General features: G+C 36.1%; 4 protein-coding genes across 15 annotated transcripts; 2 read left to right on the forward strand and 2 right to left on the reverse strand.

Moving 5' to 3' along the window:
• Positions 1-793: 793 nt before the first annotated feature.
• On the forward strand, positions 794-5,924 carry LOC7460062 (heterogeneous nuclear ribonucleoprotein Q). Of its 5 annotated transcripts, XM_024608478.2 has the most exons (10): positions 823-1,021; positions 1,914-1,929; positions 2,447-2,891; positions 2,974-3,090; positions 3,197-3,337; positions 3,468-3,638; positions 3,776-3,983; positions 4,076-4,251; positions 4,874-4,962; positions 5,543-5,846. In XM_024608478.2, exons 3-10 carry the CDS (start codon positions 2,481-2,483, stop codon positions 5,697-5,699), a joined length of 1,470 nt encoding a protein of 489 aa, XP_024464246.1. In that variant the 5' UTR covers positions 823-1,021; positions 1,914-1,929; positions 2,447-2,480; the 3' UTR covers positions 5,700-5,846. The 5 variants fall into 5 exon arrangements, with proteins under 5 accessions (XP_052311724.1, XP_002313595.1, XP_024464246.1 ...); XM_052455764.1 differs by lacking the exon at positions 1,914-1,929 and having other exon boundaries at positions 794-1,021; positions 4,877-4,962; positions 5,543-5,924; XM_002313559.4 differs by lacking the exon at positions 1,914-1,929 and having other exon boundaries at positions 794-1,021.
• Positions 5,925-5,965: 41 nt separating this feature from the next.
• LOC7474909 (DNA polymerase II subunit B4) lies at positions 5,966-8,267 on the reverse strand. Its single transcript, XM_002312785.3, has 3 exons — positions 8,038-8,267; positions 7,626-7,744; positions 5,966-6,386 (listed from the first exon to the last, which is right to left on the reverse strand). Exons 1-3 carry the CDS (start codon positions 8,214-8,216, stop codon positions 6,247-6,249), a joined length of 438 nt encoding a protein of 145 aa, XP_002312821.1. The 5' UTR covers positions 8,217-8,267; the 3' UTR covers positions 5,966-6,246.
• A 1,030-nt stretch (positions 8,268-9,297) lies between these two features.
• LOC7460061 (probable calcium-binding protein CML48) lies at positions 9,298-11,966 on the forward strand. The gene is made up of 5 exons (XM_002313558.4): positions 9,298-9,931; positions 10,403-10,449; positions 11,243-11,418; positions 11,515-11,533; positions 11,634-11,966. Exons 1-5 carry the CDS (start codon positions 9,541-9,543, stop codon positions 11,742-11,744), a joined length of 744 nt encoding a protein of 247 aa, XP_002313594.1. The 5' UTR covers positions 9,298-9,540; the 3' UTR covers positions 11,745-11,966.
• On the reverse strand, positions 11,780-18,642 carry LOC7460060 (glucan endo-1,3-beta-glucosidase 14). Of its 8 annotated transcripts, none has more exons than XR_008060092.1 (5): positions 18,408-18,642; positions 16,656-17,683; positions 16,422-16,559; positions 13,388-13,482; positions 11,780-12,537 (listed from the first exon to the last, which is right to left on the reverse strand). XR_008060092.1 is itself a non-coding variant. In XM_006379302.3 (3 exons), exons 1-3 carry the CDS (start codon positions 18,460-18,462, stop codon positions 16,503-16,505), a joined length of 1,140 nt encoding a protein of 379 aa, XP_006379364.1. In that variant the 5' UTR covers positions 18,463-18,642; the 3' UTR covers positions 14,414-16,502. The 8 variants fall into 8 exon arrangements, 1 of the variants encoding a protein (XP_006379364.1); XR_008060091.1 differs by having other exon boundaries at positions 11,780-12,546; XR_008060093.1 differs by lacking the exon at positions 13,388-13,482.
• Between the last annotated feature and the right edge of the window lie 4,640 nt (positions 18,643-23,282).

Raw genomic sequence — 23,282 nt, forward strand, 5'->3', positions numbered from 1 at the left:
TTTTAAGAATTTGAAGGGTCAAACACTAAAATTAAAGATAAGAGAGAAAACAAGAAAAAAAATTTGCCAGGTTAGAGGTCCATTGACCACATGTGCCGCACAAAAGTTGAGAGGTTACCGAGACGATATGAACAACACCCTGAAAGCCACCATTTGATCATCGTACCACTTTTTACGCATCGCCTGAATGACATGCCCTTAACTCACATGATGATATGTGCATTGTATGCGTTAACAACTATATTTCTAATATTATTTATATCTATTAAATTATTAAAATACCCCTCAATCAACTTAATAAAAATGATGAAAAGATGAAAAACCTAATGTATATTATATAATTTATTTATTTTTACCTTTAAAATTTAATTATTTTGTTATATTTAAAAAATAAAATGCCAAGAAAGCCCCTTTAACCTAGTTTTAATTTGTTTAAGAGTAATATATTAATTTTATCGTGATTAAAAAATAATAAAAAACAATTTGTCTTGAAACGAACTCAACAATAACCGATTGATCATATTGGAAAAACAATATTAACCCCAATAGTAAGGTCATTAGCTTTTGTTTGGAGGTGCACAAATATTATTATAATGTTTTAATTCAGAATAACTTGTGTCTTGGTTTTTCATGAAAAAAAGGAGCTGTTTTAGATTTTTCTTTTTACAAGAACGCTGTGCCAAATTAATAATTTTGGGTTACCCTAAGAGATGTTTAATTGTTAGGTCAAGCTTCCTTATCCGTATTAAAACAATAATAACACAATCTGTTGGTGCAGATGTTTTTATTTTATTTTATATATATATATTGATTAATGATATTCTGTTTTCTTAAAAATATTTTCAAGCTTCCACTATGAAGTGCTTTAGGGTTTGTTTACCCTTTGAAACAGATTTTTTTTTTTTTTTGAAAAAGTCTTTCTATCAAATCAATTCAACCTCTTTCTCTCTCCCAGCTTGAAGTTGTAGAGCAGCAATTATCGCAGGCAGAAAGCTTCTCCTCTCCTCTCCTCTCCTCTCCAGTACGTTCTCAACGTTTATTACATTTCTCTTCTTCTTGTCTTCTGGGTTTTCTCTTTCCTCTTTCTCGTCCGCTGATTTCTTTTTTTAGTGTCTGTGAAAGTTTTTTTTTTTCTTAACAAGATCCCATATCTGGCATGTGTTGTTATTTCGAACCGAATCCTTGAAAAAAAAAATCAAAGAAATTAGTTAATGATGTAATAATTTTTTAGCTAAATGCATTATTATTATTATTATTATTATTATAGATTTGTGATTAAAAATCTGAAGAAAGGAAATCCAAAAAGATTAAGAGCCAGGCCTTGACTAAGATTTAGCCAAGCTGGAGAACACTGGCATTTTGAGAACTTACCCCATCAAGCCTGGTTAGGGTCTGATCCGTATCGGGTACTTGATTAACTTGATACCTTTTGGGGCTTCATTTTGTAGCTGTACTTGGTAGTTTTAGATTTCTAGCTACGTCATGTATAGAAAAGTTTGATGCTTTCCATGTATTTGACTGCTTTTGTCTACAATCTGTGGTTTATGAAATTCTTTAGGTTTGGACTCGATAAATGTCAAACCTGCAAGTTTTAGATTCACAGTTTATATGCAGGGAAACTAGAATGGTAGAACAAGGTAATATTTGCTTAAGAATCTTGTTTGTTTGCAATGTTTGTTGAGAAATCTGAATTTTTGATAGGCATGTTTTAAAGCAATGTAACAGTAAACTAAATGTATAGAATCTCCTCTGCATCAAATGCGTGTATGACTCGTAGGGATCTTTCATCTTTCTAAGGTTTAGTATGAATGATTCTTTTGTGTCTGGAAACTCTGCACTTGTTATTGAAAACATGTATAAAGTCCATCCCGTTCGGTATGTTTAGTTTGATGTGTCACCTTGAATTGTTGCAGGAAGGTGCACAGACTGGTATGTTAGTCTGGAACTCATATTTTTTTGTGAGATTCGATCATGTTGTGGTTTGATCACCTTTTGTTTCACCCAGCCCTTCACACTTTTATCTGAATGACTTGAAAAAGAATCATGGAGACCTCTTATGTGTAACTTTGATGTGTCACCTTGATTTAGCTCAAATCAGTGTGATTCTCTCCTTAAATTATTCAATTATCTACAAACTAAAAATTTTATTTCTTATTTCTGTTATGAGGTTCTTAAATGTGACCTTTGGAATGAAGCCGCTTCATGCTTAAACTTGAACTTCTATTCCAGGACAGTGGTCGCACCACCTTCCTAAACTACATTGCTGTCATTCAGAAATCTCTTTTGCCTTTCTCTGTTACGACTGCTAATTTTATCATAAATCCTTTAGTGGAAGTCTTTCACATTGCAACCACTTTGAACTCCTTTTGGCCTTTCATTTTATTTCCTCCTTTCAATATGTGTATACATCCCATGAATTCTTGTGGCCTCTGTACCCTCTTCACAGTTGCCTTGCAAGCTTGTGTCCTAAAATATATAAGATGCCAAGTACAAAGGGAAATGGATCAGCAGCTGCTGAGCAAGCAGAGTCTGAAAAGCCAGTTGAGTATGATGAGAAGGTTGATCTTGATGAAGACTATGATCCTGAGGAAATGATGGATGAAGAGGTTGAGTATGAAGAAGTAGAGGAAATAGTGGAAGAGGAAGTGGAAGAAGAGGAAATAATAGAAGAGGAGGAAGAAGTAGAGGTGGAGGAAGAGGATGACGATGATGCTAGCAATGCTAATGCAGGTGACGAGACAAAGGTTGAAGATGAGGATGAGCAGAAAAAATACGACGAGCTGCTTGCCCGCCCTCCTCATGGTTCTGAAGTATATATTGGTGGCATTCCAAATGATGCTTCTGAGGAGGACTTGAGGGATTTTTGCGAGTCTGTTGGAGAAGTTACAGAGGTAAGCTCGACATCTACTCATGATGCATCTGTGTATATGATATTTGTGAAGATGAAGACTCTGGCAAATTTTATGACCACAGGTTCGAATTATGAGAGAAAAAGATTCAAGTGAGAACAGGGGCTTTGCATTTGTGACCTTTAGAAGTGTTGATTTGGCTTCTACGGCAATTGGTGAGCTGAATAATACTGAATTCAAGGTGAATGTCCTTACTTTTCTTTGTTTGTGGTAGTTGTGCTCATGCTTGTTCCAAGATTTTTAAGTATGCTTCTTCAGTTACATGTGTTGATATTTCTCTCACTCAGGGTAAAAAAATCAAATGCTCGACATCTCAGGCGAAGCACCGGTTGTTCCTTAGCAACATTCCTAGAAGTTGGGGAGAGGATGGTCTGAGGAAGATTGTGGCTGAGGTTGGGCCTGGAGTTACCAACGTGCAATTGGTGAAGGTTAGTGAAGTTAATGTTCTACTTGACTTTTTGATACTTTCAAAGTGTTTTTATTTCTCATCTTTTTTATTAAGAAAGAAAAGGGCAGCACGTGCAATTTACTCATTGGTTATAGAACAATTGGTCACAGGAGAAGAGCTCAAGCAATAACAGGGGCTATGCTTTTATTGAGTACTACAATAATGCTTGTGCTGAGTATTCAAGGCAGAAGATGATGGATCCAAAATTTAAGCTGGGTGATAATGCCCCAGCTGTGAGCTGGGCTGACCCTAAAAATGCCGACTCTTCTGCTTCTTCACAGGTCTTGTAAAACATTTGAATTGATTAACCATCTTCATGATCTAGTTTTTTTCATCTGGTTTTCTTTGATTATGCTATGAGATGCCTTGTGCTTTGGAATTTAACTTGGTAAATCTCACCTCAGCTTCTCTCTTACAGGTTAAGGCACTATATGTGAAAAATTTACCAAAGACGGTAACCCAAGATCAGTTGAAAAAGCTATTTGAACGACATGGAAAAATCACCAAAGTGGTTTTGCCACCAGCAAAATCTGGACAGGAGAAAAATAGAATTGGTTTTGTGCATTTTGCTGAGAGGTCTAGTGCCATGAAAGCATTGAAGGATACTGAAAAATATGAACTAGATGGTGATCACTGATTTATCCATCTTATATGTATTTGTTTTCTCATTGCAAGTGAACAAGTTATTTATGCTGGTTTGGTTTGTTGTGATTTTTAGGCCAGCTTGTGGAGTGTGCTCTTGCAAAACCTCAGTCAGAGCAGAAGGCTGCTGGAGGCTCAAACTTGCAGAATACAGGTTTGTTACCAGGTTACCCACCTGGTGTTGGTTATGGTATGATGGGGAATGCCTATGGTGCTCTTGGAGCAGGATATGTTACAGCAGGCTTTGCACAGGTCAGAAGATATGACTCATTGTACACTTAGTAATCTTATTTTGAACTACTTGGTCTGGATGGCTATCTTCTATATATATTTTGCTCATTAACCATTTTGGATATAGCCTTAATGTGAAAGAGGATTACCTGACATCTTTTCTAGTGAATTTTGAGCTTTGGCTGTGGCTTTATGATACATATGCATCAAGATTAACTGATCTCCTTTTCATTCTGGTGAAATCCAGTTTCTGTGCTATTATAATGGGATGGTTTTTATTATAAGCCTTACAATTGTAGATCATTATGTTCCATGTGTCCAACTTTAGGAGAGAAGCTCCTGACTGAAGCCGATTCTTATTGGTGTAGCGTAATTCAGGCACTTGCTATTTTCACCTCCCATCTCCTCATTTTCCTCCCACTCTAGTTTGTTGTTATTCGGTTTGAGCTTCAAACTTTTGGTCAATGAGCTATACAAAAGATGTAATTAAATTTATGCTATTGACACCTCATTAGAAGCTGCAGAATGCTGGGATGATAGATTCTACTAGTACAATTCATTTATTTGTTTCTTCTTTGTTAAAACTTAAATTCTGCAGTTTCTAGCTTTCAGCCAATATTAAAGTCATCCCTTATTTTTTTAGCAGCCGTTGATCTATGGAAGTGGACCATCCCCTGCTGGCATGGCAATGATGCCAATGCTTCTACCTGATGGGCAGTTCGGATATGTGCTGTAAGCTGACCCGGAGATCCTTTACCTTTTGATTTCTTACATTTTTATCTCCGAATGGAGGGTGTGGAATCTTATCAAACTCATCCTTTATGTAGTGTTCAAGGAAGGGAAAACAGAAACAAAAAGTTCAGTTTTCTACCTCACACCCCCTTCCCCTCCAACACCCATTCATTAAACGAGAAAAAAAAGGGAAAAAAAGAGAGAGCTGCAATTAGCATAATCAGCAATGAATCTGTTCAAACAAAGTGATAGTCATCCCTGCCCTGCTCTTTCTGTATTACCCTGTTGTTGCCTAGCTATTTGAATCTGTTCTATTCAATCATTTCACTGTTGGAACCCCCATCCCAGAACCTTTTTGTTACTGACTCCACAGGCTTGAGCACTTAACAGTGCACAAATTAATGTTTACAGGTTGCAATCACGAGTTTAACCTGTCCCTTGAGTTTGCCTCCCATAGAAATCTCAATAACACCTGCAATAGTAAAATATTGGCTCGCAAATAAATTAGTTTTGTAGAACTCAACGTGGCATAATTGGTTGTGCATTCCTGAGGACTGAGAGCCTCTCTGTTTCTTTGCAGGCAACAGCCAGGAGTACAGCTACACTCACCAACTTCATATCAAAGAAATGATAGCAGGAGTGGAAGTGGTGGGCGAGGCAACAAAATGGGTGGCAGTTCAAACAGGGGTAGACATAGCAATGACTCCGGCCATGGCCAGAGATTTCGTCCATACTAATTGCTTTTGCTGCGTGCTTGTAGTCATAGATGAAGAAAGTTCTTCTCATCACTGCCCCTTTTTTTTCCTTTGTTTTATTATCGTAGTGTAATGGAGCTGATTTTTGCGAGCGTTTACGCTTGTATCTATATTGATTATTTCATTACATTTGTTCTTTGTGATGGTGGAAGTTTCACTGGTCCATTTTCTCTCATGAGAAATAAATATAAGGCCATACTTTCTCCACAGGTGTTTCTGGGTGTAAGTTCACTTTTCCACAACTAGCATGGTAGTAACATGATATTCCATTTTCTTTTTCAAAAAGATGAAAAAGAGCCCACCAGTGGCAGATCCAGTTCTCTAGCTAATACAAAAAAGACAAGAAAAAGGCTACAAACAGGGCAACTGGAACAAATGACATGGTTACTTTCAGGTTATGACCTATCACTGGAAGCAGATGCTGGTACGTGCCAGTTTCGTCCGAATGGTAAGATTAGAATTGCGAACATTGGATGATAAATGTCGCTCATGCTTAACATAGCCTATATAGCGTAAAGGCATGTAAGCATCATTTTTCTCCGGTGTCCCCTTTCTTTGGTGTACTTTTACCTCCACTTTTCTTTGACGGCCCTCCTGTTTTCCTCTTCTTTTGCACCTCTTTGTTCTGTGCTGACCCTACCTTCTTTCCACCATTCTTCCGCTTAAATTCTGCAAGACCACAAAAATACCTATGAATTCTTCATAAGAAAGAAATTCCGCATAAGATAAAGTACAAAAAGCAAAACCCATCTATTGAGAATTTGGCAGAAAATAAAAAAGATTGTATGCAGCTCAGTTAGCTGGCATTTAAGAACACTTCAGTTGATGAAAATTATCATCAACACGAAATGACATTCATAACATGGATGCAATAAGCTAGTACAGACATTTCAACAAAAGATTTCAGTTCTATGAAAAGAAAACATTTGGTGACTGTCAAAAGCAATACATAATGAGAGCAGAGAACTTGCCACACAAGTGCACAGACAAGTGTATCCATACTGTGAAATTAGAAGAACAAGGATCAGTGCTACTATGAGCTGATTGACAACTAACAATAACATGAGGCATATGGTTTGACAGCCATCTAGATACATTAGCAATAGATATTTCTGTCATCCTTTTAAAACCCTCTCATCAATAATTTATGAAAACATGCCTTTTATACTGATCTTTCCGCAGCATAATCGATCATTTGACATCATCCAATGATCCTACAACGGATTTTGATTAGATATCATGAGGTAGCTGTTTCCATCCTCCTTTCTTCTACATGTCTTTGCTTCCACATTGATCAGTGTAATTGCAGCTAGATGAGTTCAGACAGAAGTGGTTATGCTCCTAGTATGTACTATTTCCAAAAGAGAACTAACCGTATTAAACTTCCAGGTGGTGTATATCATTGGCGCAGTTATCTTATATTATCTTCTAAACATGCACACTGATAAGAAACTCTTGTCAGATAATAGTCCACCCCAAAATGCTGGTCTAAATTCAATATACATGATGGAAAACCTTTAGAGCTAAATCTAAAGCCTAGAACTTCTTACAGGCAGAATTGATGACCTAATATCTAAACCATGAGGGGCAACTGAAGATAAAAAAATCCCATATTCAAGTCTTTCTTGTAAATATTTAGAAGTCCGTTGGCCCTCATCTCAAATTTTGTATAATTCAGACACGCAACTAGGTCATCATCTAACCGATCAAACCAGATCTACAACTGCCATAAAGTTGCAAAGCTAAGCATGGTTTCGCACTGCCCACCTAACTATCATTCCCAACACATCCACACACAGGAAGTTAACAACCTAGAACACAAACTCATCCCTTTTGAACTCATCTCTACATTAAGCAACAAGAAACTAAGCATGCTTGGAAGATCTTGCCTGGTCATCAGATACTTACCACTCAGGGAGACTTTGAGAGGCCCAACAAACTCAGGAAACTCGATATCTTCAAGCGCTTTAAACACATCATCGGCATTCATTGTTTGCCTCTTTGATTCCTTGCATATGTCATTAGCCCTAATCACACAGTAATTATTAAAACCCATGATCACAAATAAAAAATCTCCTTCAAAAAACAGTACAATATTTAATTTAAAATAAACAGCAAAAATAATTCAAAAAATTTCAATAAACCGAAAGCCCCAAAATCATTTCTACAACTGAAACCTAACTAGACACGGTAATTGAGATAATTAGACCAGGAACCCTGAAGTTTGGATTTTTAGCGTAGTTAAAAAAGAAAAACCCTAAACTGAGTACGTGAAATGGTAGATTATTAAATTAAATTTGTGGGATTGTTGAAAGCTTACGTGGCAGAGAGATAGTGGATGAAAATGCGAGCACTTTCGGAGAAAGCGAGGAGGGCGTCTTTGTGGACGTTAATGTCAGAATCTTCAGGGGAGCAGCGGGAAAGAGTATCCTTCACCACCCGGCGCACAATAGCCTTCGGAAGCTCCTCTGCTTCTGCTACTACTTTCTCCGTTTCCATCTCTCTCTCTCTCTCTCTAAAATGCACAACAGTATTTCCCTTCCCTCTCTTTCTCTCCTTATATAACTCTAGGGGTAGGGTAGGGTAGGGTAGGGTAGAGGCCTTCTCGTTCCCGCCATCAGCAATGAATGAGGATGTCTCGGGTGATCAATTCAGCCGGCCCACCTTCGATCTTGGACTATGTTTTTATGGGCTTTATATTTGCTGGAAAGCCCATGAAACCGTCCACTGTTGTTAAGCACAAACTCGAGTGACACGGCTAGCGAAGAGATAATTAATCCAGCATTTCACTAAAATTTCGTATAAATATCTCGAATATAAATTTGATTATGTTTCATCTTTCCTCAAAGAAAGACGATCATGTATTGATGATTAATATATTATTAATTACACGAAATTAATTCATATATAAAAAATATTTCCTCCTCACCCGGATAAGAATATGAACATATGGTCGTTGGACTCTTCTTCATAATAATACAAAATTATTTTCAATTCCAGCTAATACCAATAACATATAATATAATCTTAAAAAAATATCTAATACACCATAGTTATCAAGTCCTTTTTCATCTTCCAATGTCTAAAATTCAAAGCTTAATTTGTATTTTAATTTTTAATCAAATCAAAGTAGACATTAATTCAAGAATAATTAAAAAAAAAACATTGTTACTTTAACAAAAATAATTAATCTAGTGATATATAAGTTAATCCTATTTTAGGTGTAATTTCCTAATGAAGCATAATTACAAGCATGTAATATAATAGTATTGAATATTTATTTTTTTAATTAATATAAATATTCGAGTCAGTTTGAGTGTATCTTAACTAATTCCATGAATTTTGAAGTTAATAGTTATATAACCCTAAAATTTATGAGATTTGAATTAATAATTTTTAAAAAATAAATTTAAAACCAACCAGTTAAATTATACTTTTTAAAATTAACATTAAATGTTTATTTTCACGAGTGATTGTTGTTTCACAAGTTAAGTTTTAAGATGTCCCTCTCGTTGCCGACCCAAGTCATTCATTCACTCCTGTTTCATGGGTTTTTTTTATATATATAGAATTAAACACGTTTTCGTCGATCACTTATCAACTACCAAAATTTTGTCCACCTCTGGGGTTAGACAACCATTTCACCATTTTCAAACCCCGAAGCTAACTCAAGCAAGCAGCCGTAACCAAAGCCAAGAAGCAAAAGCTAAGCAAGGCCAACAAGCATTAGTAGCCTATAAAAATTCTCTCTTCAGTAATCTCCCAAATACAAAAGCACCTAGCTTTCTTGTTTGTTTCTCAAGCATTTCTTGAATCAAGAACCATGTCTTTTTTCTCTAAAAAACCACGATCATCATCATCATCATCATCATCATCATCTTATGCACCCTCTGCTCCATCTCTACCTGAGTCATATGATCAACGAGGTCAGGCATACAGCACTTCTCATCAAAGTAACCACAGCCAGCAGCAGCAGCAGTCTTATTATGGACAGGGCAATGGTGGTGGCTCTTCATATGGGCACTCAGGTTTTCCACCAGGGACATCTCCAGATGTTATTAGGAGCTTTGAGATGGTTGATAGAGATAGGAGTGGATTTATTGACGAGAACGAGTTGCAACAAGCTGTTTCTTCTGGTTACCAAAGGTTTAGTATTAGGACTATTAGGTTGCTCATGTTTCTCTTCAAGAATCCTCATGATCCTCTACGATTTGGTTGGTCTTTATTTCCTTTTCTCTTGTTGGGGTTTGGGTTTAATTGATGTTCTTGAGTTTTCTTGATTTTGTAAGACAATTCGAGAGCTTATCAGTATATGGGTCCATTGGATGTTAATTTCTTGTCATAGATTTCAACTTTCATTTTTTGAATTGGATTTATTGGTTTAATTCATGACCTGTGACTGGATATTTTGACATGTTTTACCATGCTGTGTACTAGAAAAATTGGATCTTGGATTGTTGTTTGCTTCAATATTGAAGAACTATTTAGGCTTAATTTTTGTATGCCTATGTTTTTGACTTCTAAATAAAATTGGATTTTGGTTCTCTCTTTGATTAATTTCTTTGACCAGTTCAAATTGGGCAGCGGGAGAATGCCTTGATTCTTTTCATCTGCAATGATGTCTTTTACTTTAACTTTTTTGGTATCATTGCATGTATTGATTTGGCTGAACTTTCCTAATACAGGACCCAAAGAATTTGCTGCTTTATGGGGTTGTCTTGGTCAGTGGAGGGTGAGCAGTCTCTTCTTGTTTCTCTTGAGTCGTATTTCCTTCTTATATATTGCCTTTGAGGATGCGAGGCATTTAAACCATTCCATGCTCTTCATTCTTTATAACACCGAGGAAAGGTTAAACATGGAGGAGGATAGCTGATTTGGATTTTGCAGGAAAATGTATTGTGAAACTTAGTTGATTTAGCTGGATGAATTATTTGATAGTGGCCAATGTTCTCATAGCTGTTCTTGATTCTCATTCATCTAAAAAGCATATGCTTTTCTTAACTATTATTAATGGCTGCAGAAGCAAAGCAATTGACAAATAACACTGTTTGGAACTCTTTCACAACATCTATTACTAAAGCTTTTTGCTTCTGATATGGAAAATCAATTATAAAGTTAGCTTTCCATAGAATCGATGATGGGAGAAAGGGGAAAACTAAGAAAAAAAAGTGGTCTTGTTTTTTTTTTTTTTTTAAAGAAGAAAAGTTTACACCAGAATTCTCAATAAAGAAAAATTTGGAATGACTTGGTGATTGGTCTTTCTCGTATAGCTGATGAACATTTGACACAAAATTTTAAGGTTTTCACTGATAAGAGAGGAACATATTTTATATTGCAGAAGGATCAGATTAGTTTGTCAATGCAACCCAATTCTAGGTTCACCATACATCATTTGAGTAGTTAGAATGCTTGGCAAACAATATACTTGTCATTAAGTGGCTGTTGCTTTTCCGGCACTATTTTCTTATGCTATTATATGACATGCTTTTTAGCAATTGAAAGAGAACTTCGTTTTTCTCTTGCAGGGCATATTTGAGAGATATGATAAAGACAGGAGTGGGAAAATTGATTTGTTTGAACTGAGGGATGCTCTTTATAGCCTTGGGTTTGCTATTCCATCTTCGGTTCTTCAGGTTCTGATTTCCAAGTATGATGATGGAAGTGGCCGAAGGATTGAACTCAATTTTGACAGTTTTGTCGAGTAAGTTTTCCCACGCTGATGCTCTTGTTTGCATTTCTAGGATACTTTTACTTCTGATCTGACTAAACTACTTGTTTTATTGTGTTTGACGTGCAGATGCGGCATGATTTTGAAGGTAAGATCATAGTCCTACAAATTTAAACTCTTGTTACTTTCCTCCTTTGATTCCATGTTTGTGTTCCGAAAGTGACCTTGTAAATCCATTGTGATTTCAGGGATTGACTGAAAAATTTAAGGAGAAGGATAAGCGTCATACCGGCACAACAACATTTAATTATGATGAATTCATGTCCATGGTCATTCCATTTCTTGTATCGTATGACTGATCACCAAACTTTTCATTTTACGATACTAGATTGAGATAGTTCTTGTGTGCATTTATTTATTTATTTTCTGTGTGTTGGTATTTTATATGCAAGAGTTCTTGTATTTAAATTTTTTATTTTAGGAAGAACTTGTACATTGAGAGGTGACAAGCGTGTAATGATTTTCATGTAAATTAAGCTACGTTTCAATATTTTGAGAAATGAGAGCAGAGATTTGATTTTTGTCTCTGCCTATGCTATATTCTGAGAATTCCCCCCTGTAAATATACCCGCTAGGCGACTAGGTTGTACAATTATCATCTGTTGCATGCTTTCAAATTTGAACAATGATGTGAAGCCTCAGAACGATGATTCAATCTTACTTTTCGAAGGTTTCTCAGAATGGCAAACTTGAAGTCACTGGAATTTCAAACTCTTCCCAAGACAAATTTGAAGTGATCTTGTCAAAGTAACCAGAAAAGTAAAACTTTTACGTATTCGAAGAAGTGTTAGAATTTATTTGCAGAGACAAAATGTAAAGCACTCGTCTTCACCTTTGCCACTGGAGCAAACACTGTTATCCTGTCATCTCACCTCCTTTTGGCCTTCAAGTATACAGCACACTGTTATTTGATTCAGGATTGTTGACAGCAAACAGCTATGCAAAGCTAAAAGTGACCAAAAAGTGCACTCTCTCTCACACCAACTGGGATCCTTGATAGTTTGAGCACTTACGGTTTGCTTACAAGCAATGCATTAAGTGGCAACTTGCCATTTTCTCTGCCAACTAGGCTAGAATTCCAACTTGGTCATGCTGCAATGCCTTCAGAATTCAATTTTAGAGACATGAAGGTAAGTGATTACCTAAAGAAACAAAAGTAGCCCACAAAACTCATGCTCGAAGCAAAAAAATGAGGCCACTATTCCCCTCCCCTCTGCCTCCTCTCAAAATGGGTTCGCTTTGGTAAATTCTCAGGGGCCAAAAGTAATGTAAATAAAAAATTGCAGTCTCGTAGTGATCCAATTCTTTCTGACATGCAACTGTAAGATATGAAAAGGGGCAAAACTTTTCTGAGCTAAGAGCGTTTGTAGGAACGTGGGAGCATGAAAAACGCGAGACCTTTGAGAAAGCCACACACAATACCACATCGACAAATCACGAAACGAAATATACCCTCTTTGTTATAAAAAAGCAACAACTGATTAGCCAAATCTATCTCTAAATGATTAATTCAAGAGGATCGAGCTTCCGGAAACTCTAGCTACAAGGAACAGGTTAATAAGCCAGGTTGACCGTTCGTGGGCGAATGATTAGAAGACCATTATGACTGATGACTCACTGTACGTATATTTGCCGTATTTTTTTATATTTTATTACAAGCAAAGAAAATATGTCATAGTAATTATTTTATGAGGTCATCGCAAAGCTGGCTTGGATACAATATGTTTTAGTTGGGCGTTGGCCTGATACCTAGTAGCCAAGGGCCAGGGATGCACGTGTGTGTGTGTGTGTGTGTAATCTTTATGTAATTGGCCTCGTGGAGAAGAGCTCGGAATTGGTACTGTGTTCATGTTTAAGATTTCAGGTTCTACTCTTGCTAGGTACAAATAATTCCATGGATTCATCGGATTTAGATAAAGTTCATGAATTAAACGTAATGTACCTGCAAGAAATTCTTTGCTAAGAACTTGTGCGTTTCCATGATTAGTCGGGTCTTCGGAACTTGTGCGTTTCCATGATTAGTCCAGCTAGGTAGTGCTAATCCAAAAAAAAATGTACAGAGCACATATTTGTGTTAGGATTAAGAGATAAGAGTCTTAAAATATATATGGTTTAATGACACTAAATAATACATAGTATAATTCCAAATCAAATCAAATCAAAATATGTATATATCAATCAATGTTAACCAAGAGTGCTTGCTTCTTTAGAGAAGAATGAATTGAAAGCACATTGAGATTGTTGCTTTGCCATATGAACATTTGAAAGTAAAAGTAAGAACATAATGTGATCCTTCAAGATTTTCTTTTTTTATATATAACATAAATATCATAAAAAAATAATATTTTTTTTTGTTTTTAAGTCTAAAGACAGGACATGATTTGTCTAAAAGTCTCGTGACTCGTGTTTCTTTATACCCAACAAAATCCCGCATCAAAAGATATGGGATATAGGTACTCTACAAATCACCCTCTGGTCTATAGCTACCCAAGGAAGCTACTACCATAAAAAAAAAAATCAATTTTCTTAATTAATTTATAAAAAAATTTGATTGGTTCTTGAAAATTTCCATGAATTAAATTATATTTTTTTTGTTTGAAATATATGTATACACAAACATGCAAGGGCAGACTTACATGGAGAAGAAGGGGTAATTTCCACTCTAACTTTCAAAAAAGTTCATTTAACCTTGTTGATTTTAGCAGTTCAAACTTGTCGCCTTTCTTTCACTGTGTTTCTTATAAAGTTTTCTTAGCCCTCCTCCTTATATAAGCTGAAATTCCATTAGAGAATATATATAACCGACTCTTGTGTTAAGAATTTGGAAGGTAGATTCAATTTTTTTTTAATTAAAACAATATTATTTTGATTTTTTAAAATAAAATTATCTTTTTTAATTTAAAACATCATCGATTTAGGAAAAACAATTTGATATATCATACAGATTAATGAGTTGACTGAAATCGAATTTTATAACCGGGATAAATACAAGAATATTATTCATAATTAATTTGTGGCACCCAAAATACAGAAACAAGACTGGTTGAAGCCTTGTAAATCTTCACCGTGTTCTTCCTTATTAGACATTTGAACAAGAATTTGAATTTAACAATTCTACCTAGCTTCTTTTTTTCTTTTTTCTTTTGAGAAGGAAGAACTCTGCCTAGCACATATTCACCTTATTGCCCCCGATATTTCTATAATTTAAATCTATAGAAGAACTACCAATCCAGGATACAACATCCTGACATGTTAGTGATTAATGTCATTTTTTCAATAATAGTACACAATGAAACTTGTATAGATGCTTTGCTAGACTACTGAAACAGCTTTAGTCATATGTTTGTGATAGGAACAAGACCCTCGCTGCCATTCTCTCTCCCTGCATAAAGATACTGTGGCAGTGTAGTAGTCATGTGGTTGAGCAATACATCACAGAACACCAGAAGTTTGATTATAGTTAAAAGCTGTGAACATCATAATTAATTGGTAGCAGCTTATAGTTAAATGCTGTGAACATCATAATTAATCGGTAGCAGCTCCCCAACACACAAAAAGGCCGGCGAGGTGACATGATGTGGATGTCACAGCTTGTGCAAGCCAACTGCTAGCAAACTTGGTCTCTGTTTTTCCTAGACATTTCAACACTACATGGTCTCTAAGAGCCAAACAAGAATATCTAACAAAGCAATTGGGACCATAGAGAGATTGATGCAGCAACTTTTTTAGGTTATGTAAAGGTAGCTCATTAAATATTTGATCATGTAGCGACTGAGAATCAAATATCATGGTAGTAGATAGCTAGTCACTCTATCGAATGGCCAAGTGGAATCGCCTGTATGCATATCTTATCCTTGTTTGGGCCATTTCTGATGCAACAAGAAGTATCTGTGTGAAAGCAGGTTGTCCGTGATGTTGATAGCCACCTGCCTACTTTATGCTCAAGTATCAATTGATGTTACACATGTTGAATATGAATCATAATTTTCATTCAACAAAAGGGTTAAATGTTAATCTTTCACTCGAAGCCACAAGGCTGGCCGAGGAATAAAAACTGCTATAAAAAACCTAAAGAGTCGTTTGTTCTTAGCTTTTCCCAAATAAAAGTATTGAGCTGGGAAAGTGTCTTGGACTTGAATGCTTGAATACCTAGACGTGTTGGAAACTACTACAGCTACGATGCTAGAAAAACTTTGGACCGGACCATCCTTTGGTATTCATGAAATATCAAAAAGCTAACCAGACAGCAATGTTAAGCCTGCTGATGTTCACTTGAAATAGACATGGGAGAACGATACAACTATGGCTGATGCGATAAATTCTCCTTTACGATAGAGATAATAAAGGTATAGACAAAGAGGTAGCCGTCTTTAGAGATAGAGAGCTCAAAGTCAAGACAAAAAATGGAGAGGTATCCATTTTGGAGCATTCAGAAAAAATAAACAATAAAGAAGATATTGAAAAACTGCTGCCGAAAGCCGCCCGGCCCTAGCAGGTTCTTTTCCTGATAGAAGCAAGTTTGGACTTTTGTCTAGTTGAAGAAGGCAAGAATTTTGCTCAAGGAAAGATTCACATGCATTATTAGAGAGAAGGAGGAATATTGGTGGCTCATTGCCATATATAAATATATATATATTTTTTTTTTCAACATCAAAATTAGATTTCAAAACAGCAGACACTATATGTCAAAGCATCCCCACTTGGTGCATGCACGAAGTAGGCAACATCAGATGGGTTCTACCTTACAGATCCTAAGGGGAAAAAAAGTTGCTAAGATGATTCAGAAATCTCAACCATGTGATTTGCAGACTATTCTAAGCAAAACCATATACAGTATCAAAAGTCAACCAATTTGATCTGAACCTAACCAGGTTAGGTAATGAGCAGGCCAACTTTAGTTGAATTCAATTTCTGGAATGAACAATTCAGAACTTGAGATGGTCACTGTTTCAATTAAAATGAACTCAGTATCTCACCTAGAAAAAATCTTCCTGCGGCTATGCGATTTGTGGTGTTAGATTTTGGTTGTTTATCTCTCCCTCCGGAATTCGGGTAGCCTAAGCATGGATCAAGTATGCTAGAACAGATATCACCAAGCTGAAGGTAGACAATGCCTGCAGGATCATTCGAAATGCAATATAAGAGATTAGATTCGTTGTTAATTATATTTAAACCAAAACATGGTGATGATGAGATAAAATATGAGTTACATTTATATTGGATGCCGAGGAATACATTATTCCAGGAAGATTGCCCTGCAATCCGATGTTAAAAACTGGAGTACCGTCGGGATAAAAGAGCCCGTAGTTCCTTTCAGATGTCGGACCAGGCTTTAAATTCTCGTTAAAGAGTGCAAAAACATATACGTCAATCGGCACGGATGGTTTTGCTGGTGTGCCTTGCTTCTGCTGAATTCTCTTCAACAGATTACTATGATATAGCTCTGCGTTTTGTAGTGTTGATCCAACCTCGGTAGGATCCCCCTTGGATGGCCAACCTGTCTCTGAGATCTTAACTTCAACATCTGTATGTCCGATTGCTTTAATTGCTGAATACACAGCATCTACTTGAGCGTACAACATATTATCATAATGCAGATTTGTGTTTGGATCTGTCATCCCTTCGTTAGGCTGGAAAAGGACATAATCTAGAGATATTTGGCCTGGGCTATCCTTGTATGCAAAAAAGGGATATGCGTTGATAAGGAATGGTGACTTGGTTTGAGAATGAAAATCCAAGATCGCATGCATGTATCCGATAATATCTTGCCGGAAAGTCCCGGATGAAGGAGGGTAGGAATTTCCTATGATGGTAAAGGGATGTGCAGTAGTGACAATCACTTGTTTATCTAATCCAAGATTAACAAGAGTGTTATGCACCATCTTCATTGCCGGAAGGAGATTTGACCATATCTGAGTATCATTGCTCATGAACACCTCGTTCCCGACAGAGATGCAAGTGATTTTGGTTTGAGCGAGGTAGGGTTGAAGATGCTGTTGAACCCAGTTTTGAGCTTTGACAGGATCAGCCATGTCTTGGAGGTACTCGTTCCCAATCCCAACAATGAATTCAACACTTGAATTAGAAAAGGCCTGCAGGACTTTCGGATCGGTATCATAGAGTTTTAACCTGCTGACGTCGAGGGATTGAAGCATCACGGAAACACGAGAGGGAGATGGGAGGTTGTCGGCAATCTGTCCATAGTTAATTCCAAACCCAGCACCAAGGACATGGACACCTGAATCCGAAAAACAGAGTTTTAAGTTGAACAAACTAAACCATGATAGGAACACCAGAGAATAAAGGAACAAGAACCAGAATCATCAAGCATCACAACACACAATTCAAAAATGCAGAAGATCCGAGGAATAGCTTCTAGTCAGGATCCGAAATTAAAATATGCGTGCAAAACTGTATTGAAGAAAATATGATCAAGATGCCCACATGAAAAAAAAAAACAACTCTGCTCCAAAAATGAACAAAAAATATCAAAATATTTTTTTTAAAAAAAAACTCCTAAGGGACATAAAAAAACTTTTTGAGTCTAAAACTCGAATAAGAATAAAATTTACTAGCTTTGTATGCCACTATGAATGTTCAACAAGTAACAGGATCCTTTCCAGTTCATAATTATTCCCATCAAGCTTCAGTTAGATTAAAATCCCAGTTCCAAACTCATAAAAGGAAACCCGCCGAGAGAAGAAACACGAAAACAGGTAAATCCCACAGAATTCACCATAGACTTACGAAAAATAAATGCAAAAGGGATCAGTTTTTTTTAATATTGGTGGTAATTTCTCAGACCTTGGTTTCCAAGCTTGAATATACAGTATACAACAATAAAAAAGGCAACCCAGTTAAGCCAGCAACTTAAGCATCTATTTTCTTTCCTCGCACTTTCCTGGAAAACGAACAAGCAGAACAATGCATGCAAAAGGCAGTCGAAACAAGAAAGAACTAACCTGAAAGAGCGAGAAGCAAGAAAAGAAGACGAAGATGGACAGAGTAAGTGGCCATAACTGATCTGATATTGGTTTAAACGAGGCCACACAACAGACAGTTAGACTTTTCTGTTTGCCAACTAACAAAGCAGTATTGCAAGATAAAAAGCTATGGTATTTATAGTGTTTTGCATAGTGTCAGATAGCGATGGCTGCTTGTAGCAGGTTTTCACGCCAGTATGGGAATGCGAATTCAGTTTTTCTGAGCTCTCCTGTATACATTTTTTGTTTTGTAATCCTTTTTTATATATTTTAAAGTCCCACTTGTTTTCTTAGACGTAAGGGGTTTGCTTTTTTCTGTAATTACAAAGTTGTCTCCATCTTGGTCTAGTCACATTTTACATAGCTATAGCAAATTTATCAAATGATTTTGTTCTTGGACGCACCTGCTATCATATTTTGTGGATTTATGATGTGGTTAATGGGGTTTCGAACAAGTTCTAACGGTTAAGGTATTCTCGAGTCACTGCCATACCTTGGAGTTATCATGCGTATCATACGCGTGTCCGGTCAAATGTACGCGTGGGAGTTGATCACGAGCAATGTACATACTGGGATATGGGGCGAGCCGGCCATGGAAACAGGATAAGTGAAGCTTTTTCTCAGGCGCAGTGAAGGATCATTAATTAACGGCGTGAGGAATATCATTGGCTAGCAATAGCCAGCAATTTGACAATTCTCAACGCGGAGTACGCTAAAGAAAGCAAAAAGGAAATTGCTTTGACCAGATGTGTTAAGAAAACAATTATTGAAGAGAAAATGAAAATGGAATTGAATTGAATACACAGTCGGAGATAAGTTGAGTACACCATGTACGAATTTGTGGCGGAAAATTCTATATTTTCAACTCATAGAATTATTATACTATAAAACAAAAAAAACAAAAAAACATGAGAAGGAAGTGAACATGTGCACGTAAACATATAGCGCACACCCTTCGTTGATTAAATAATATATTGCACACCTAATTAAGCATCTTATTGTTCATCTTGTTTTTTTTATTTAATGGTAAACAATAAAAATTATATTTTATTAATTGTGCATCCAGATTAGGACTTTATTGTATTTATTTTACCTTTATTTATGGGGATGTATTTTCATGCTCTTAATTACGATTAGTTTTTTATATATATAAAAATTAAACTAGAACAACATGAAATTAGATGATATTTGTTATAAAATATTTTACAAGGATACAATAACGCAGTTGGGACATGATGAACATATATCTACATGGTAATTAGTAGCAATCATCAAGAGTTTTATTTAGCTCGTGAGTTATTAACTGTGCTATATTCCCCGAGACTAATCACGAGAGCATAGAATCTTTATCCCTCGACCTGAAATATATTCTTCTAGTAGAAGCCATTTATTTTTATGTTTTACAGGTGTTTTAGAAAAAAATTAATTTTTTTTAAATTAATTTTTTTTATATTTTCATAACGTTTTGATATGTTAATATTAAAAAACAAATATTACTATACTGTTAAACACCGTCTTATAAATCAAACAGGGAGTGAAAGCCAATATGATCTTGACACGATGCGCCACCAGCAAGTGTCGATCAGAGAGAGAATCTTGTTTATAATTGATTGATGTGTAGAAAGAAAGAAAGAAGGCGGTGAAAGATAGAGGGAAGAGGAAGGAAAAAAGTGGTCTTTTTCCATGGAGGTCCAAATCAACAAGCGACTGCCCACAGCATAGAGAGAGAGAGAGCGCGAGGGAGGGAGGGAGGAAATCTGAAAACGAAACCAATGAACAGTTAATTAATATTAATCAATAAACGGGTAAAGTCCAGTTTTTGTCCTTACAGTTTGTTAAATAGCTTTTGCCTCTTGAGCTCTGATGCTTCAGTTTTCCAGAGATGACGCATGTTGGTTATTATTATTGGTATTTTAAGAGGATAAAAATGTACAAAGATATATTTATTTAATGTTTTTATTTCTTTATATATATATATAATTATATAATTATATAATGTTTTTATTTTATTTACTCCAGACGAGCGAGCACGCACGTTTATATATATATATCCATCATTTTGAATTAAGACAGCATAGCATACATGTTTTCATACATCTTACGGAGAAGATTCTATAAGTTTGAAAGACACCGGTATTTTTTTTTTATAATCCGGGGTGTTCGGGCCAGCTTACACACCACAACTAATTTTCAGATTCACTAAACACCCTACAAGTTCAATAAACAAATAAAACATCACCGGAGTCATATGCACGCACATTAAAACTCGAACCTAGAAAATAAAAGTAAGGAAACCTTGTCAATACTGTTGGCCCACAAGCCTGTGCAAGACATCAGTTTTTTTTTTTAGTTTAATGTGGGTGTCCGGGTCAGCTTGCATGCACCTCGATTAATCCCATAGGCCCTGAAATTAACAACCATGTAAGCCTCCAGTGGCCATCATATGATCAACCACAAAGCTCGAACCTGAGACCACAAAAAAAAAAATCTCTTAATCTCAAAATTTTACTGTTGGGTCACCACCTCTAGATGGTTAGACATCAGTATTTTTAATTGTTAGTTACTTAGCATTGAAATTAAAACATGTTAAATCACGATCATGGAGGCGGAGAAGAATACAGTTTACCAATTAATTATTATATAATCCAAGCGCTGACGCGAATCCTATGTGGAGTGCCCGTGTTAGCCACCGTCCATCACGCGGCTGCCACGTAAGCAATCAAATGTCGGCTCGCCCCTCAGCATTCGCACGTGTCATGTTTGTTTTTTCTCCAATTAATAAAATCACAAGTTATATTTAATGACTTGAAATCGGATTTTTTTAAAAAAATTCGACACCAAGAGGCAACAACAAAATTGACAACAAAGGGAAAGGGTATCCCTGCTGCCTTCTCATGAATCCAATGGATCTCTACAATTAATAAATTAAACTATATATATAAATAATTGGTGTAAATTTTACAGTTAACAAGAAGAAAGAGTTACAGTTAACAATATATATATATATATATATATATATATATATATATATATATATATATATATATATATATATATTACAGATACAAAAATCCCACCGCCGTATTTTATTTTGTAAAATAAAACAGTCAAAAGTCCAATTCCAGGTTCAGAGTCAACACATACTGCTTGAAGAATTAAAGCTTATCATATTCTAAGCATGTCCCTGACAGATCAAATCTTACACGTGGGGTTACATATTTACATATCTAACCATTTCCATTGACTCGATAGAATTAAACTTTAGGTTAAAAAAAAAAATACAGAATCAAGCTCTCTCTCCCGCAGCATGGTTTTAAATTGGTAAAAAAGATGGACAAGGTCCAAGTGTTTTAATTTGGACTCATCATGAACGATAATGAGGCATGGGCAAGCCGTGCAAGAAGCTCACGGCATTGGAGGCCATTAATCTTGTTCAGGAAACCTCAACGATTATATTAACTAGCTAGCTGGTGTCTTGAAAATCACAATACTCTACCACCTATCACACGTTAACATAACTGCATTCCTTCTGCCTGTACACGCATTTATCGTTTACACTAACATATTTAACTGCGCTTTAATAATATTTTTTTAAAAATATAAAATAAATATAAAGAGTATAGAGTACTAAATCCAACAACCTAGGGAAATCTCAGATTCAATATCCTTTAATATGAATGTGAAGTTCGACCCAATATCATTGGGTCTGGCAAGCAAAACAATTGGGTTTCATTGCTAGCCAAACCCAATAGCCTTAGGTCTGGCTGTGAAGCCACATCCAATATTCTTAGGTAGGGCTGTTCAGCCGCCAGACCATAGGCTATTGGATCTGGTTGGGCTGCCTGACCGAAGGAGCCTTGGGTCCGGCGGGAATGTCAGACCCAATAACATTGGGTAGGGTTTTCCAACGAGATCCAAAAACATTGAGTCCGATTAAACAGTCAGACCAAATATTCTTGGTTCTGGCTGAGGAAATTGACCTAATATCCTTAGATATAGTTGCGTGCGGTTCCAGACCTAATATCCTGGGGTCTGGCAGTGGAGAGAGACCCAGCAATATTTTTTGACTAAAAAACAGTAAAGAAAATGCTCTTTGGTGCTACAGTGTCGTCCACAGTATAAACATTGTGTGTCTACAGTGTGGTCTACAATGTAAATACTATATATACAGTACCTTTATAGTGTTTTTTCTTGGGTCTGGCTGCGGAGCCAGACCCAGTAACACCTTTTGATTAAAAAACAGAAAAGACAACGCCACCTGGTGCTACAATATCGTCCACAATGTAATGAGTCTATGTCCACAGTACTTCCACAGTGTCTTTCCCACGCGTTTTAAAGTATAGTATAATATAAAGTGTAAATTAAACTAATTTAACTTTGATTGGCTGAAATAAATCAAAAAAATAAATTGATTTATCAGGTTAATCTACTTACCCTGGACTTGAGTTTAGTCCCGTATTAACGAGCCATTGAATTGATTCACCGGACAATGCTAGGTTTAATAACATTGTCATACATGACACTCACATTGTATTGCAATGTGATTATGTGAGACTTTAACTTCAATGGTGTGAAGAACAACGAGAGGGTTTGGACATGGAAAAAGTTGTCCTGACGGTTAAAACATCTGTTTCTTCAAAATCACATGCCAGGTTCCAAGATGGAAATATTTTATTGATTTTCAAGTCTTGCATGGATATTTTATCTCTAGATAAAGTTCTGTTGACAGAGATCTAATCCATACACATTCCACGATGGAATCATGTGCTTTTCATCGAATTTCGATGAAAAATAAATTCTCACTGAATTGGATGCGATGGCTTCAAAATGAAAAAAGAAGTCTTAATGTGGTCC

The sequence above is a fragment of the Populus trichocarpa genome, chromosome 9 (assembly GCF_000002775.5).
Source record: "Populus trichocarpa isolate Nisqually-1 chromosome 9, P.trichocarpa_v4.1, whole genome shotgun sequence".
Classification (NCBI taxonomy): domain Eukaryota; kingdom Viridiplantae; phylum Streptophyta; class Magnoliopsida; order Malpighiales; family Salicaceae; genus Populus; species Populus trichocarpa.